The sequence below is a fragment of the Pongo abelii genome, chromosome 23, assembly GCF_028885655.2.
Source record: "Pongo abelii isolate AG06213 chromosome 23, NHGRI_mPonAbe1-v2.0_pri, whole genome shotgun sequence".
In the NCBI taxonomy this organism is placed as follows: Eukaryota; Metazoa; Chordata; class Mammalia; order Primates; family Hominidae; genus Pongo; species Pongo abelii.
The window spans coordinates 45981669-45997602 of NC_085929.1; the positions used below are offsets into that span (position 1 = coordinate 45981669).

Here is a 15934-nt window from a genome sequence, read left to right on the forward strand (position 1 = left end):
TTGGTGAGGTCACACACGGAGGCGGGGCTCAGGATTGGGGGGCGGAATCATGCGCAGGGGGCGGGGCCCGAGAGAGAGCTTGGAGAAGACCGGAAGTGCCTCCGCCTCCGCTCGCCCTCGTGCTCCCTTCAGCCCCTTCGCAGCTCTGTCGCAAGGTCGTGTCCCGGAAGTGAAGGGGCCATGTTGATGGGTGACCCGGGGAGAGGTACCTGGCCAGAGGCGAGTCCTGCGGAGTGGTAGCGCGCGCGGCCTGCGGGTGAGTGAGAGAAGGAATGAGGGCCGGCGGCGGCTGGGCGGCCGGGAGGTTGCAGCGCCTCCTCTCAGGCTGCTGCCGGCGCCTCGCATGCGGCCCGGACCCAGGATACCAGCATGCAGCCGGGGGTCTCGCCCCATCCCGCCCTGGACTTTCCCCTGGAAGACCCCTCGGCTGCCCCGCCCCGCCCCAACCTCGGAGACCTCCAGTGCCCCGAAGCAGGCCTGCCCTGGCCTCTGGGCCTCCGCGCCCTGGCCTCTGGGCCTCCGCACCCCGGCCCGGCCCCCACGGTTGGGGAAGTGCAGACTGGCTGGGGCTCAGCCGCCCAGTCGCCCAGCGACCTTGTAGTTACAGCCCTCGCCGTGACAGTCGCCTTTTACAGCATCAAACACTTCTGTTGATTTTCTGCATCGGGAGGCCCTTAGGGCCGAGGGATCTCTTAAACAGTTGAGGAAAAATGGGCAGGGATGGTGGCTTGCTCAAGCTTGCGCAGGAAGTTAGCAAGGCCGGAGGCTAAGGGCCAGCGGACTTTGGGCCCAAAGTCCAATTTTTTTTTCCAGCCAAATACTTCCCCCACTCGGTGTCATTTCTTTATTTCTGAAACGGAGGTGATCATTTCTTCCACATAGGGACGTTGTGAAATTCTCTCCGTTACGCATAATTTTGAGCCCCTTGTATGTGCCAAGCGCTGTGCTGGGAAAGTTCGTGGAGCACCCAGAAGTGCCGTACACATGGTCTGGCTCCAGCAAAGCGTAACTCATTCTAGAGGAAGGCAGAGTTGGGGTCAGGAGTGCAGCCCTCCCCTTGACAGTTGTGGGCCCGCGGGCAAGTTACTTCCCTCTGGGAGATTGTTTCCTCCACTTAAATTGGGGTAATGTTGACCCTAGGGTAGCTGACAGAATGAGTTGTTATGTGAGACATGCTTCGAACATTGCACATTGTATATAGTGCAATATAATGCAATAAGCATTTACTGTTACTAAGAACCCTGACCACCTTCTAGATTCTTAATTTAAATATGATAATGGGCAACAAAGCACTTTACAGATATGCTTGTGTAAGGGTTTATTGTTACTGAAGGAAGGCAGTAGCAGTTTATACTTAAATGTAATTATTTATTGAGCATTTACAAACCTGGCTACGTGGTACTAATAATAGCTGCTGTTGATAGAGTGCTTAGTGTGTGCCAAGTGCTGTTCTAAACATGTTCACATACATTAAACTCATTTAGTGCTTATGCCAACCATATGAACAAAATATGATTTTTATCCTCACTTCACAGATGAGGAACTGAGACAGGCACAGAGAGGTTAGGAGACTTGCCCACGGCAATGCAGCTCGTAAGTGCTGGTGCCAGGATTCAAGTATGGCTGAGTGCTTGTCTTCAACCATCCTAGATCACCCCCTGTGGTGAAGTTCTATTACAGTTCTTTACATGCACAGTTCTCAAAATAACCGTATGTGGTAGGTACTATTGCCATAATATCCTAATCTCCATTTTATAAGTGAGGAAGCTGGTGCTCAGCGGGGGTTCAGTCCTTTGCCCAAAGTCATATGACAAGTAAGTGGCAGGGCCAGGATTTGAGCCCTGGTGAACCACAACCTGTATGTTTCCAGAATGGGCATCCAGAGGCTGGGGTCTCTAGTCCTAGTCTTGCCATTAAGTCATACGGTGACCTGGGGGGGGGGGGGGCGGTCTCTGGAACTTGGATTAAAAAGCCCTCACATAGTCTCTACAGGTCCTTTTGTTATTAATTCTGATACTAGGCTTGTATGTCTTTCCTTCTGTTTATAGTGTGACACCCAGCCCCTGCCAGTCCCCCATGGCCCCGTGGAGCCGAGAGGCGGTGCTGAGTCTCTATCGGGCTCTGTTGCGCCAGGGCCGACAGCTTCGCTACACTGATCGAGACTTCTACTTTGCCTCCATCCGCCGTGAATTCCGAAAAAATCAGAAGCTAGAGGACCCTGTGGCCCGGGAGAGGCAGCTGGAGAAGGGCCTGGTCTTTCTCAACGGCAAATTGGGGAGGATCATTTAGGATCCTCCAAGGGAAAGAGGACAAAGGTGCCTTCTGTAGACACTCCTGCTCTCTTCCGTCCCCGTCTTACAGATGTATTAAGAAGCCTCAGGTACGTAGGCCCTCGTTCCTATAGGTTTCATTATTTTTTGTTGCAAGGGACCGAGAAAAGGATCAAAGTCGTCCTTTTAGTCATTAGAAATCAGTGGAGAGCCAGGTGCGCTGGTGTGCACCTATAGTCCCAGCTCTGCAGGAGGCTGAGGCAGGAGGATGGCTTGAGCCTAGGAGGTTGAGGCTGCAGCGAGCTATGATTGCACCACTGCACTCCAGGCTGGGTGACAGAATGAGACCGTGTCTCTGGGGGAAAAAGAGGACATTTGAGGTCTGCCTCAAATGAGAAATAGAGGCTTACCAGCAGTGAGGCAGGAATAAGCAAATGCTTGGAGTGGGAACTGCAGGTTTTTTTTTTTTTAAGAGACAGGGTTGGCAGGAAGCGGTGGCTCATGCCTGTAATCCCAGCACTTTAGGAGGCCAAGGCAGGAGGATCACAAGTTCAGGAGTTCGAGACCAGCCTGGCCAGCATGGTGAAACCCTGTCTCTACCAAAAATACAAAAAATTAGCCGGGCATGGTGGCGCATGCCTGAAGTCTCAGCTACTCAGGAGGCTGAGGCAGGAGAATTGCTTGAACCTGGCAGGCGGAGGTTGCAGTGAACCAAGATCGCGCTACTGCACTCCAGCCTGGGTGACAGAGTGACACTCCGTCTCCAAAAAAAAAAGAGACGGGGTCTCGCTCTCTCCCAAGCTGGAGTACAGTGACATGATCATAGCTCTCTGGAACCTTGAATGCCTGGCCTCAAGCGGTCCTCCCTTCTCAGCCTCCTGAGTAGCTGGGATGCCAGGCATATACCAATGTGCTCAGCTTATTTTTTATGTATTAATTTTTTTTGTAGAGACAGTCTTGCTGTGTTGCCCAGGCTGCTTTCAAACTCTTAGCCTCAAGCGATCCTCCCACCCTTGCCTCCCAAAGCATTGGGATCATAGGTGCAAACAGCTCTGCCTGTCCAGAAACTGCACTTTGTAGTCTGGAAACTTAAGTCTGATGTGGCCAGCATGGTACCCCTGTAAGGCAAATAGCCAGAGTTGAGGCTGGGCCAGGTCTGGAAGGACATTGACTCCAAGTTGAGATTGTAATGTATACCTTATTATGTGGGGACCATCACAGCTCTGTAAACAGAGGAATGACATAGCCACATTTGTATCGTAGAGGGCGCATACCAGTGGCAGTGTGAAGAATAAATTGATGAGAGATACTAGAGGCAGTGGATGTAGCCAGATGAGATTGAGGGACCGAGGGGTGGGGGTGGCCACATATAAACACAGTGTGTACAGCAGTGGGACTTGGTGATCAGTTGGCTGAGGCAGGAGGAGGAGAGAGAAAGATGAAGAGTAACTGGGTGTAAGGCCTGCCAGCTGGGTGGAGGGTGCTGCTTTTAACTGGGGGAGGGAAAGTAGGAGGAGGAGTCTTACGTAATGACTTTTGGTTCTTCTCAGCCACTTAGGATTGGCACACCTGCCTTTGGCAGTACAGGGCCAGGGGTGGGGTGATGCCCATGGGAGCCTGTCTGCACAGGGAGGGTTGGCTAGCCGATCTGGGAAGGAATTAGGGCGTTCCTTGAAATCTTTGTGTTCCTAATATATTTTGGCAGTGAGTTGGGCTACACGCTGCTATCACTACCCCCTCAAAAAAATAGGAAACAAAACGCCGTAGAGTTAATACTTCATTCCCACAACAGATACTCACTATGCATCAAACACTGCACACCCTGCGGATGCAGCAGTGAATGAGCCCAAATGTCCCCCAGAAGCATATGGTCTGGGGGTTAATGGAGTGGAGATGGGAACAAGGTGTGGAGCAAGTACCTAGGACCCCTGTAGATTAGTTCTCCCCACCAGCATGAACTCGGGATTCAAATCTTGGTCACATAATTTACTGACACAGTGACCTTGGGTCAGTTACAGAAACTACTCAGTTTCTTCATCCTGTAAATTTGGGATAATATTACTGATCTCATGGGATTGTTGTTGTGAGGATTGAGGGAATTAATAATAAGTGTAAAATTCCCAGCACATAATACACACTCAATATCTGCTACCTAGTCTCGTATGTACTCAAGCAAGATAGGTTTATGAAAAGGCCTATGGCTTTTTCAATTAAAATAAGTTGGAACTTTCCCAATTCTCTGCTGTCATCCTAGGAAGCCGCAAGGCCTCCATTATTCATCATCCTTACTATATTAGGGTGGTGGGCATTTCTGTTCCCATGTTTGTATCTAGGGAGACAGGTTAAATAACTTGCCTGAAATGTTGGCAGAGCTGAAATTCTCCATCCCTAGTTCTGCCCACCAGGTCTGTGTTCCTTCTTTGTTTTTATTTTAACCATCTTAACCATTTTAAAGTGTACAGTTCAGTAGTAGCAAGTATATTCACATTGTTGGGTAACAAAGCCCCAGAACCTTCTTCATCTGGCACATCTGAAACTCTGTACCCGTTAAGCAATGGGGTTCCTTCATGAGAGTCCCGATTGGAGGTGGAGTTCTTACCTGCTAGTAGGCTGTAAACTTATGCAGTAGAACCTGAGTGAAGAATGTGTCATGGAGAAGCAGTTTAAACTGGAACAAGTTGAATTAACTTTTCAAGTAAGGTCCGTGTCTGTCTGTTGAGCTTGTGGATGCCATCTTCTGTTCCAGGTCACCAGGTCTGTGATGTCAGTCAGTCCTTGGATGGTGGGTGGGGGATGCCTATTGCACTACAGTAGGAAAAGCCTTTTTTTTTTTTTTTTTTTTTTGAGATGGAGTCTTGCTCTGTCACCCAGGCTGGAGTGCAGTGGGTGCAATCTTGGCTCACTGCAACCTCCGCCTCTCAGGTTCAAGTGATTCTCCTGCCTCAGCTTCCCGAGTAGCTGGGACTACAGGCGCCTGCCACCACACCCGGCTAATTTTTTGTGTTTTTAGTAGAGACAGAGTTTCACCGTGTTAGCCAGGATGGTCTCGATCTCCTGACCTCGTGATCCACCCACCTTGGCCTCCCAAAGTGTTGAGATTATAGGCGTGAGCCACCGTGCCCGGCAGAAAAGGCTTTAACAAGCTGGCCCAACTTAATAGTTTTGATCTCAGCTGGTGGCTCACGCCTGTAATACCAGCATTTTGAGAGGCCAGGGTGGGCATATCACCTGAGGTCAGGAGTTCGAGACCAGCCTGGCCAACATGGTGAAACCCCGTCTCTACTAAAAATACAAAAAATTAGCAGGGTGTGGTGGCACATGCCTGTAATCCCAGCTACTAGGGAGGCTGAAGCAGGAGAATTACTTGAACCGGGGAGGTGGAGGTTGCAGTAAGCCGGGATTGCCTCACTATACTCCAGCCTGGGTGACAGAGTGATACTCAGTCTCAAAAAAAAAAAAAAAAGAAAAAATAGTTTTGATCTCAAGTCCAAGACGGCATCACTGTGAATTTTCAAGGCCGTTTTAGAGCAGTCTCAAAAGGTGCATTGTCACTCAGAGGACAGTCTGGGTTGCTGACTGACTTCTGGAAGCTGACCTTTGTCCTGTGGATGGAAATCTTAAAAGACTAGATGATAACTCATTTGTGGAGCACTTTTACAGTTTATAGACCATCCACTGCAATACAGTTTATACCGTTCACATACAGGATTGCAGTGAATGGTTTTCCCTCACTACTTCCCTGTGATTTGGTCCCATGCGGGGACCATTATCCCCTTTTCGTAGCTGAGGTGTTAAGTAACTCATTTGAGGTCACCTAGCTAATAAGTCAGGGCTCAAGGCAAGTTCTGTATCTCAGGATTTCTGACTCTAAAACCCACGCTCTGTTCTGTCATCTGTAGCACCACCTTGCTCTCACCAGTCATCAGAAGGGCACCAAAGACTAAAATGGTCCAGGGAGGCTGCTTCTGCCTGGAGTGAGGAGGTGCCCTTCTGGCCCTGCTGCATCCCACTCAGGGATCATATAGAGGGCACGTGTGTCCAGTGGCTCTCGCTATTGTAAATATTTCAGTAAAGAGTTAAAACGAGAGACATTGTTATGTGTGGGGAAATGTATAATGTTCTGCTTTTTTCCTGATTGGGTTATTCTGCCCCTGCTAAGTTTGGTATGTCCTGTCTCTATCTCAGTGGCCACTGGAGGGAGGGTGTCTGGTGCTCTTCCCTGACTCCACCTGTAAATACAAATGTTAACTCTTCTCCCTGGCTTTGCTCTGTGCATTTGAGGTAGGAATGTACTCGGTTTGGCCAAATAGTCTCTCATGTCCCTAAACCTGAAGCCTCTATTGACTGTAAATGGTAGAGAAAAGGAAAGTACCCCCAAGGTGTGAACTCTAGTTAGGGAAAAAAATATTTTTGGGCTTGACAGTGACTCTTAGTTAACTCAATTACTGGAATAATAGAGTCAGAAATATTTCTTTGTTTTTCAGGGAGGCAGAGACAGGAGCGTTAAGATGTTGAAGCTAGCAATACCCACTTGTAACACGGTATTAGAAGGAATGTTATTTTACATGGAAGATAATCCTCAGTGATCCTTTTTTTTTTCTTCGAGACGGAGTCTTGCTCTGTCGCCCAGGCTGGAGTGCAATGGTGATTCTCCTGCTTTGGCCTCCCGAGTAGCTGGGATTACAGGCACGCACCACCATGCCTGGCTAATTTTTTGTATTTTTAGTGGAGATGGGGTTTCACTATGTTGGCCAGGCTGGTCTTGAACTTCTGACCTCGTGATCCACCTGCCTTGGCCTCCCAAAGTGCTGGGATTACAGGTGTGAGCCACTGCGCCCGGCCGATCCTGTCTCTTGATGTCCTCCCATTCTGGGACACTAAATGGTATCCGACTTTGTTTTCCCTCATGTCATTCCTGGTATGAAGGACACGGGATATTATAGAGGAGCGTGGCAGCATGCTGAGTGGTATTCCGATCTGAACCACACTGTCATCCTTTACCCGGCTCAGGCCCAGGGTTCTAACTCCACAGGAATGGGCTTATCTGGGGACTGCTGCTGCCGCAGTCAGGAAGACTCCACTGTAGCGGGGAGCAGCACAGGCCTGTGCACTGCACTGGAGGCCAGCCTCTTCACTGTGGTGCCCAAGTACTTCTTTCAGGTGAACACATTTTTAGTTCCTCTTCCAAGTGTAATCGAGCAGATGGGTGTTTTGTTTTCCAGTTAGCAGTCGAGTCTGCAGTGTCCTTTGTGTTTTTTATCTCCCGGTATACTAGTCTCACCTAAGCTTTTATAGTCCCTGCTGCGCACTTCTCTCAAGAAACAAAGCATTTGTCAAGTAGGAGGGTCCATGGAGGGACCTTTCTCACATATGGATGTATAGTTTCAGTTCCGTGTGCAGGATGTTTGGTACAGGTTGTTTTGTGTTTTGTTTGCAGAAAGTAGATAGAATAAGGGCCGATTTGATTTGGGTAAGGGTGAGCATGGTACGTAGAAAAAGCATCATACAAGGAGTGGGGAGTCCTGAGTTCTGGAGATGACTGTGTCATTTTGTTTTCGTTTTTGAGAGGGAGTTTAGCTCTTGTTACCCAGGCTAGAGTGCAACCGTGTGATCTCGGCTCACTGCAACCTCCGCCTTCCGGGTTCAAGGGATTCTCCTGCCTCAGCCTTCTGGGAAACTGGGATTACAGGCATGCGCCATCACGTCCGGCTAATTTTGTATTTTTAGTAGTGACGGGGTTTCTCCATGTTGGCCAGGCTTGTCTTGAACTCCTGATCTCAGGTGATCCGCCTGCCTCGGCCTCCCAAAGTGCTGGGATTACAGGCGTGAGCCACCGTGCCCGGCCCATTTTGTTTTTTTATTTTTAAGAGATGGGGTCTCACTCTGTCACTGAGGCTAGAGTGCAGTGGCACGATCATAGCTAACTGTAGCCTCAAACTCCTGGGCTCAAGCAATCCTCCTGCCTCAGCCTCCTAAGTAGATAGGACTACAGGCATGTGCCACCACGCTCAATTTATTTTTATCTTTTACTTTTGGAGATGGGGGTCTTGCCATATTGCTCAGGTTGGTCTTGAACTTCTGGCCGCAAGCAGTCTTCCCACCTCAGCCTCCCGGGTAGCTAGGATTATAGGCATGAGCCACTGCGCCTGTACCATTTCTTTTCTCTGAGACCTGACACATCACCTCCCTATGTTGAGGACCTCTGTGTGAGGTGATGTGATGGCATTAGATGAGCTCCAAGGTCCCGTTCAGATCTAACCTTCCACAAAGTAGTGGCCAAAGGACGAAGAAATGACCTGCATTATAACCCCTGTGACGGGGTAGAGAGACCTGCTTTATAACCCCTGTGAAGGGGTAGAGACCTGCATTATAACCCCTGTGAAGGGGTAGAGACCTGCATTTTAACATTGTAAAGGGGCAGAGAGAGGGTTGTTTTGCATGGTGGGGTACTTCATTGTAATACAAAAAAGGACTGACACTGAGCTTAATGCTTTCTTAATCTCACTAGCTTGGGGAAAGTTTTCCTACAGTACCCAAGATCAGCCCCTCCTCCTTGCATCCTGATCTATCATGGGACATTGTAGCTCCCTCCAGACCCTAAAGCATGCAGTGCTGGAGGCAAGAAGATTTGGGTTGCTGGAACTCACAGGGTACCCTATACTTGTTGGGGTTTGGCTTGTTGGGGGAGGGAGGTTCTTGGGGTCCCAGTACTTATGGCGTGTTCTGTCTTCATTCTCAGATGAGCAATGGCAGGCGCTGGTGAGCGCAAAGGCAAGAAGGATGACAATGGCATTGGCACGGCCATTGACTTTGTGCTCTCCAATGCCCGGCTGGTGCTGGGGGTGGGTGGAGCGGCCATGCTGGGCATCGCCACGCTGGCAGTTAAGCGGGTAAGTGCACGCAGCCAGGGCCGGGGGTGGAATGTAGTGGTGTGGTCATAAGATGTAATGTTTTATAGAAAGAAAATGTCGAAGCGTTCTAGTAATAGGAGGAAATGATCGCAATGATAAGTGAAAAAAACAGGTTTCAAAAGTATGTATAGAGTGATCCTCATTACATGCATCTAGAAAGAAACATACCAGATATTACAAACAGTTTTCTCTGGGTCATGACATGGATTATCTATGTCTTATATCATTTAGTCTTCCCTGAGATTTTCTGCATGGAGCAAAGTATTCTATAATCTAAAATAAAAACAAAACTACTAAAAGAACTTACTAGGACAGAGCTTCTGGGGAGGAAGTAAATTGGAAGGAAATAGGGAAAGAGGGCAGGTTTATGTCCTGTGTCCTCTCTGCTATTTCAGATGTATGATCGGGCGATCAGTGCCCCTACCAGCCCCACCCGTCTGAGCCATTCGGGGAAAAGGAGCTGGGAAGAACCAAACTGGATGGGCTCCCCCCAGCTGCTGAACAGGGACATGAAGACGGGCCTGAGCCGGTCCTTGCAGACCCTTCCCACAGACTCCTCTGCCTTCGACACAGGTGAGAAGAGCTGCTGCCCCTCCTGGGACCTCTCTGGACTTTCAGTACCACTCCTGCACTCAGCAGATGTTTCCTGAGCACATCTGTGCCAGGCACTGTGCCAGCACTTGCCCTCCATGCCAGGCCCTTTTTTCTGGGGCTGAGGCAGCTGTGGACTGAGCAGGCATGGGCAGAGCTCACGTGCCTCTCTCTCTTGCCTTGGCAGATACATTCTGCCCGCCCCGGCCCAAGCCAGTGGCCAGGAAGGGCCAGGTAGACTTGAAGAAGTCACGACTCCGCATGTCCCTGCAGGAGAAACTTCTTACTTACTACCGGAACCGGGCAGCCATCCCTGCTGGAGAGCAGGCTCGGGCCAAACAAGCTGCTGTGGACATATGTGCCGAGCTCCGGAGCTTCCTGCGGGCCAAGTTGCCTGACATGCCGCTTCGGGACATGTACTTGAGTGGCAGCCTCTACGATGACCTGCAGGTAACAAGGTGGTTCTCATGGTGGGTGGGGTTTGGGTGCTGAGCACAGTAGTGTTGTTGGCACAGATCAGTGTCCCAGGCTTGCCAGAAAGACTGAGGTCTTACAGCTTCCGAATCCTGTGTACCTCAGCAGCATTTGGAGATCCATGCTTGTTATTCTTTTTTGAGACGGAGTCTCGCTCTGTCGCCCAGGCTGGAGTGCAGTGGTGTGATCTCGACTCACTGCAAGCTCTGCCTCCCGGGTTCAAGCGATTCTCCTGCCTCAGCCCTCCGAGTAGCTGGGATTACAGGTGTGTGTCACCACTCCTGGCTAATTTTTTTGTATTTTTAGTAGAGACGGGGTTTTGCCATGCTGGTCAGGCTGGTCTCGAATTCCTGACCTCAGGTGATCCACCTGCCTCGGCCTCCCAAAATGCTGGGATTACAGGCGTGAGCCTGGCCTGTTGTTCTTTATTCTTGTGTCTTTAATCGTTTCTCATGTTTTAGTCCTACTTACAACTTTTAGGAAGCTATAAGAGGCCTCCTCCTTCCTATGTTCTTGTGCCCATCTCTCCTTTCTAGTTTTCTCACTCTGTGTAGATTGATACGGTGACATGAAAGAATTTTTTTTTTTTTTTTTGAGATGGAGTCTTGTTCTGTTGCCCAGGCTGGAGTGCAGTGGCGCGATCTTGGCTCACTGCAAGCTCCGCCTCCTGGGTTCAAGCAATTCTCCTGTCTCAGCCTCCTGAGTAGCTGGGATTACAGGCGCACGCCACAATGCCTGGCTAATTTTTTTGTATTTTTAGTAGGGATGGGGTTTCATCATGTTGGCCAGGCTGGTCTTGAACTCCTGACCTCAAGTGAGCCAGCCGCCTCAGCTTCCCACAGTGCTGGGATTACAGGCATGGGCTACCGCACCCGGCCTAGAGTTCCCATTCTTGCTGGGGGAATGTAAGATGGTGGGAACCATCTTAGAGGAAGCATGTCTTTTGAACAGAGTAAACCCTCAAAACCCTTTAAATTCTGCCCTGACAGGTGGTGACAGCTGACCACATCCAACTCATTGTGCCCCTTGTGCTGGAGCAGAACCTGTGGTCGTGTATTCCTGGTGAAGACACCATCATGAATGTCCCTGGCTTCTTCCTGGTGCGTCGTGAGAATCCAGAGTACTTTCCTCGTGGGAGCAGTTACTGGGACCGCTGTGTAGTAGGGGGCTACCTCTCTCCAAAGACAGTTGCAGATACATTTGAGAAGGTAGTGGCTGGCTCCATCAATTGGCCAGCCATAGGGTCCCTCTTGGACTATGTGATCCGCCCAGCCCCACCCCCAGAAGCCCTCACACTGGAGGTGCAGTATGAGCGTGACAAACATCTCTTCATTGACTTCTTGCCATCAGTGACCCTCGGTGACACAGTCTTGGTGGCCAAACCACACCGGCTAGCCCAGTATGACAACCTGTGGCGGCTGAGCCTGCGTCCCGCGGAGACAGCACGCCTGCGGGCTCTGGACCAGGCTGACTCGGGCTGCCGATCTCTGTGCCTCAAGATCCTCAAGGCCATATGCAAGTCCACCCCGGCTCTGGGCCACCTCACTGCCAGCCAGCTAACCAATGTCATCCTCCACTTGGCCCAGGAGGAGGCCGACTGGTCTCCGGATATGCTGGCCGACCGTTTCCTGCAGGCCTTGAGGGGACTTATCAGCTACTTAGAGGCTGGAGTCCTGCCCAGTGCCCTAAACCCTAAGGTGAACTTATTTGCAGAGCTCACCCCTGAAGAAATAGACGAATTAGGATACACTCTCTATTGCTCATTGTCTGAGCCAGAGGTGCTGCTGCAGACGTAGGGCAGGTGAAGGCCAAAGCAGGTGTTGGTGGTCAGGCCCTGGATTCTCCGTTAGATACACTTGGCTACGTAGTTGGTGCCTCACAGGGTTCCTGGTGCCTCCTGTCTTGCTGATCATCACCCTGGTCACTTCATGCTGATTAGAATGACATCTCTTCCGTCTCCTATTTTGTTACCCAACTCTTCCTATTTTTGTTACCAATCACTGTGCTCTCTGCCGCCCCCTGGCTCCAGGCTAATTTTTCTGGAATGAATTGAGAAGGTGGCGTGCTGGCCTGAGCTCATGGACCACTTGGTGTTTTGCGTTTCAGCCCATGTTTGCTGCCTCTATCTGGTCTGCCTTGCCCGTTTGCCTGTTCCTATTCAGTGTCTTTTCTATCTTTTCCTCTCTCGTTCATGCCTTCTGTTTTGCTCTTGTCCCTGGAGCATATCTGCCTAATTAAGATGTTGCCTTTTAGTTGAATGCCACTGAAGAGCTGTGATAGCATGTTTCAAAGCTGAACTCTACAGAGCGAGTGCTGAGACAGTATTTAGGGTTTCTGGGAGTGAGGCTGGTAGAGGAGTTGGCCTTTGACCGCGGTTCCTGGAGTAGAAGTCCATCCTCCCTGCCACCTCCTGACCCATTCGTAAATGCTGAGAATGTCTCTCATGGGAACACTGTTAATGACCCACACAGGATAAGCTGAATGCAAAGTTATTTGCAGACTGAATTTCTTGGTGGCTATTAGCAGAAGTGCAGAGTAGGGAACCAGAGCTGGTTAAGGGCGTAGTGAAGGGTTTGTGTGCCCAGTGTCTGCTCGTCATCTGTGGCTGCAGGGGTCAGACAGACAAGGATGGGGGCTGCCAGGGCATCACCTCATCATGAATGCTGGTTTTCACACCTTTTCCTTATTTTATTGCCAATCAGGACAAGGCCTTGAAGGAACACAACCTTAGCCATCAGTTGAGGGTGACAGAAATAGACAGTTGACTGAATGTCAGCTGGAAAATCCAGTCACCAGTTGGGGTTTGGTGGCCATGTTTTCTCCCCAGACAGGCCCTGCTTTTCTAGGATGTGGCCTTAGAGCAAGAACAGACCCAACAGCCAGCCCTTCATCCTCCAGTGTCTGCCATGGGAACGTGAGAGGAGTGTTTGCTGAGCGCTCTGGGAATGGCCAGAGGGCAAGTGAGCATGCACAGACCTTTTCCCCCTGTCCTGTTTCTCACCCAACACCTGGGGAGATCGGTGCTACCAAGGAAGAGAGCACACAGATAAGACAGAGGGGAGGAGGTGGGCATTTCCTATGTTCCTCCTTGTTTCCCGCTGCTGAGATTGCAGTATTTATTGCAATGTAAATGTATCCTGAAGGTGGGGAGGAATGTTTAATCTACCATGTCCGTGTATCGTCTTGGTTTGTGTTTTTCCCTGCTTGTAGCAAGATGCTGATGGTAATTCTGTTTCTCATCTGCCCATTCAGTATTTTGTTTTCCTCCCGTCAAGTTGTCTTATTTTTTCGATGACTACCTCTCCATCAGTGAGGTTCTGGTGAAGCTCTCTGCAGCTGTCTCATTCCTTCCCAACGATAGTAACAGGAAATGACCCGTTAGCATTGATACCTCAGCATCAATTTAGGGTAGAGATTCCTGCCCCTCTTTTGTCACAGATTAGGAAATTGATAACTAGGGTTAATCTTGACTATATTTAGAGGTCTTTTTGCCCCTTTTCCCCTTAACAAGGATTTCTTATGGTGGTTTCAGTTTCATTTGCATAAAGGTATTGAGAGGGAACAAAAAACATAAAGCTGAGAATCTTGAGAGAGCTTATCTACCCTGTCTGTTGGTCAGACTCAAATGAGAGTTAAAAAAAAAAAATCTGTATGCCTGAGTACCATCCTGGATGAATCTAGAAGGTATGGGGTAGAGCCTGACAGGGTTCCAATGTACCCATTGGGTATCCATTAGAGGGAAGGGAGAGGAGAGGATTGATAGAGTGTTGCAAAAGTATAGATTATTCATTGAGATAAATGATTTGGTTTCCCTGCCATGAGTATTAAAAAAATTTAAGTTTTCCCAAGCTTGCATCTCTGACCAAATTTCACATGAAACATTGGAAGAAGACCGGGTGCAGTGGCTCACGCTTGTAATCCCAGCACTGGGAGGCTAAGGTGGGTGGATCATTTGAGGTCAGGAGTTCGAGACCAGCCTCGCCAACATGGCGAAACCCCATCTCTACCAAAAAGATAAAAATAAGCTGGGCATGGTGGCAGGTGCCTATAATCCCAGCTACTCGGGAGGCTGAGGCAGGAGAATCACTTAAACCCGGGAAGTGGAGGTTACAGTGAGCTGAGATCGTGCCACTGCACTCCAGCCTGGGTGACAGAGTGAGACCCTGTTTCAAAAAAGTAAAAATTGGAAGGAGAGCTTAAAAAAGATAAGATTTTAAAGAGTCCCAAGTTATTTGAGTGTAATTGTCATTTAAGGAAGGCAAATGAGTTTATCATCCTTAAAGAGCATCTCGTTTAACTGTTTGACAAAACCGTAACTTTGTCGTTTTATAAGCAAGAACCTCTTAAGAAGTCCTCAGAACTAGCAGCAGTGTGAACTCTCAGCCCTGGTCCTGGTGGGTTTGCTGACCATGACTGGGCAAGCCATTCTTTTTGCTGCCATCTTCCTCATCATAAAGTGTGGAACATAGGCAATTGCTTTGAGATTCTTGGATAGAAGAGGACAACATTCTGTACCTGCCCCGTTTTTTAAATCTTTGGGGAAAGATGAGTAACTTTCCCTGCTACTCTGCCTTCCTGTTCAGTAACTCTTACTTTTGCCTGAAGTAACAGCATCTTCTACTTCTCCATCTAGAGATTTGTGTGTGTGTGCCATCAAGGTTAGCAAACTTTATACTTAGCCTAACACTTAAAAAATGCACTCATTATCTTAAACCTAATAAATTCCAGAGTTTATTTTGGTTCTCCTCTGTTGCCCTTCCTAAAAAATGAGTTCAAGATGACAGTATTTTTCTTTACATGCTTGGTTGTGACTTTTAAAGTTTTATTTAAATAAAGAAATGTTGACGCTCAAGTTTAAAGAAGCGTTGCAGAGGCCCACGGTCTCCTGGGTCCCGGCCACCTGTCCATATTCCACATTCGCTGACTGTGCTCCCTGCACTCCACTCAAGTTGAGAGTTCAAATAGTCTTGAAGGGGAATCAGCTTCAGGATGGAAGGACCCAGGAGAGGCCCCGAGGAGGGGGTTCTGTAAATACAGACTACTGCCAGCGTCCAGAGCTCTCTGCCATGATGCTTCCTTGGGACTGACTTGGCTGAGAACGTGTTCTGTCAGAGGATTTGTTAGAACTCTGCCCTTTTGTCTGAAACTCAAGGCCAAGGAGAATGATAGGAGACTTAGGATAGAGCTGACCCCTGCACCAGGCTGGGAGGCTGCAGCCCTGTTAGATGCCACTTACTGTAAGTGGCCAGAATACCAGAGAAGTGGATTCCATGGTCAATTGCACACTAGATGTTTACCTTACATTTGGATCACCTTGTAGTCTTTAAATTCTTGGTCCCTGAGGCCAAGTCCACAACTTGCCTTCTAGTCACCTGCCTGCCCGTCAGTGGTGGTGGATGTGTTAGCTGGTAGATTTGGAATCGGTCAGCAGTCTTTCTGTACTGTCTTGGTTAGGTCTGTATAAGTAGGGGCAGCTTAGCCCTGAGACCCAGAGACCTGCTGTCCTTTTTCTCCTTGAGGGAGGAAATAAATCTGCGGAACACAATGTCCTTCCATGGCATGGGAAGAAGAAAATAAACATCTCCTTTGCAACAGCTGTGACTTGTGTGTGTCGTATGGAACATTTTCCTGTGGGAGTGGTACTGGGTCTCCATTTTCAGCTAGGGGAACCTTTGAAGTGTTTGAGCT

The 15934-nt window shown here is 49.2% G+C and overlaps 1 protein-coding gene across 1 annotated transcript; it reads left to right on the forward strand.

Annotated features, from left to right (window-relative positions):
* The first annotated feature begins 178 nt into the window (after positions 1–178).
* MIEF1 (mitochondrial elongation factor 1) lies at positions 179–15838 on the forward strand. Its single transcript, NM_001132001.1, is given in 6 exon segments — positions 179–256; positions 2049–2380; positions 9010–9160; positions 9577–9754; positions 9960–10222; positions 11236–15838. Coding segments are annotated over 4 exon segments (1392 nt in total). The 5' UTR covers positions 179–256; positions 2049–2380; positions 9010–9016; the 3' UTR covers positions 12043–15838.
* The last annotated feature ends 96 nt before the right edge of the window (positions 15839–15934 follow it).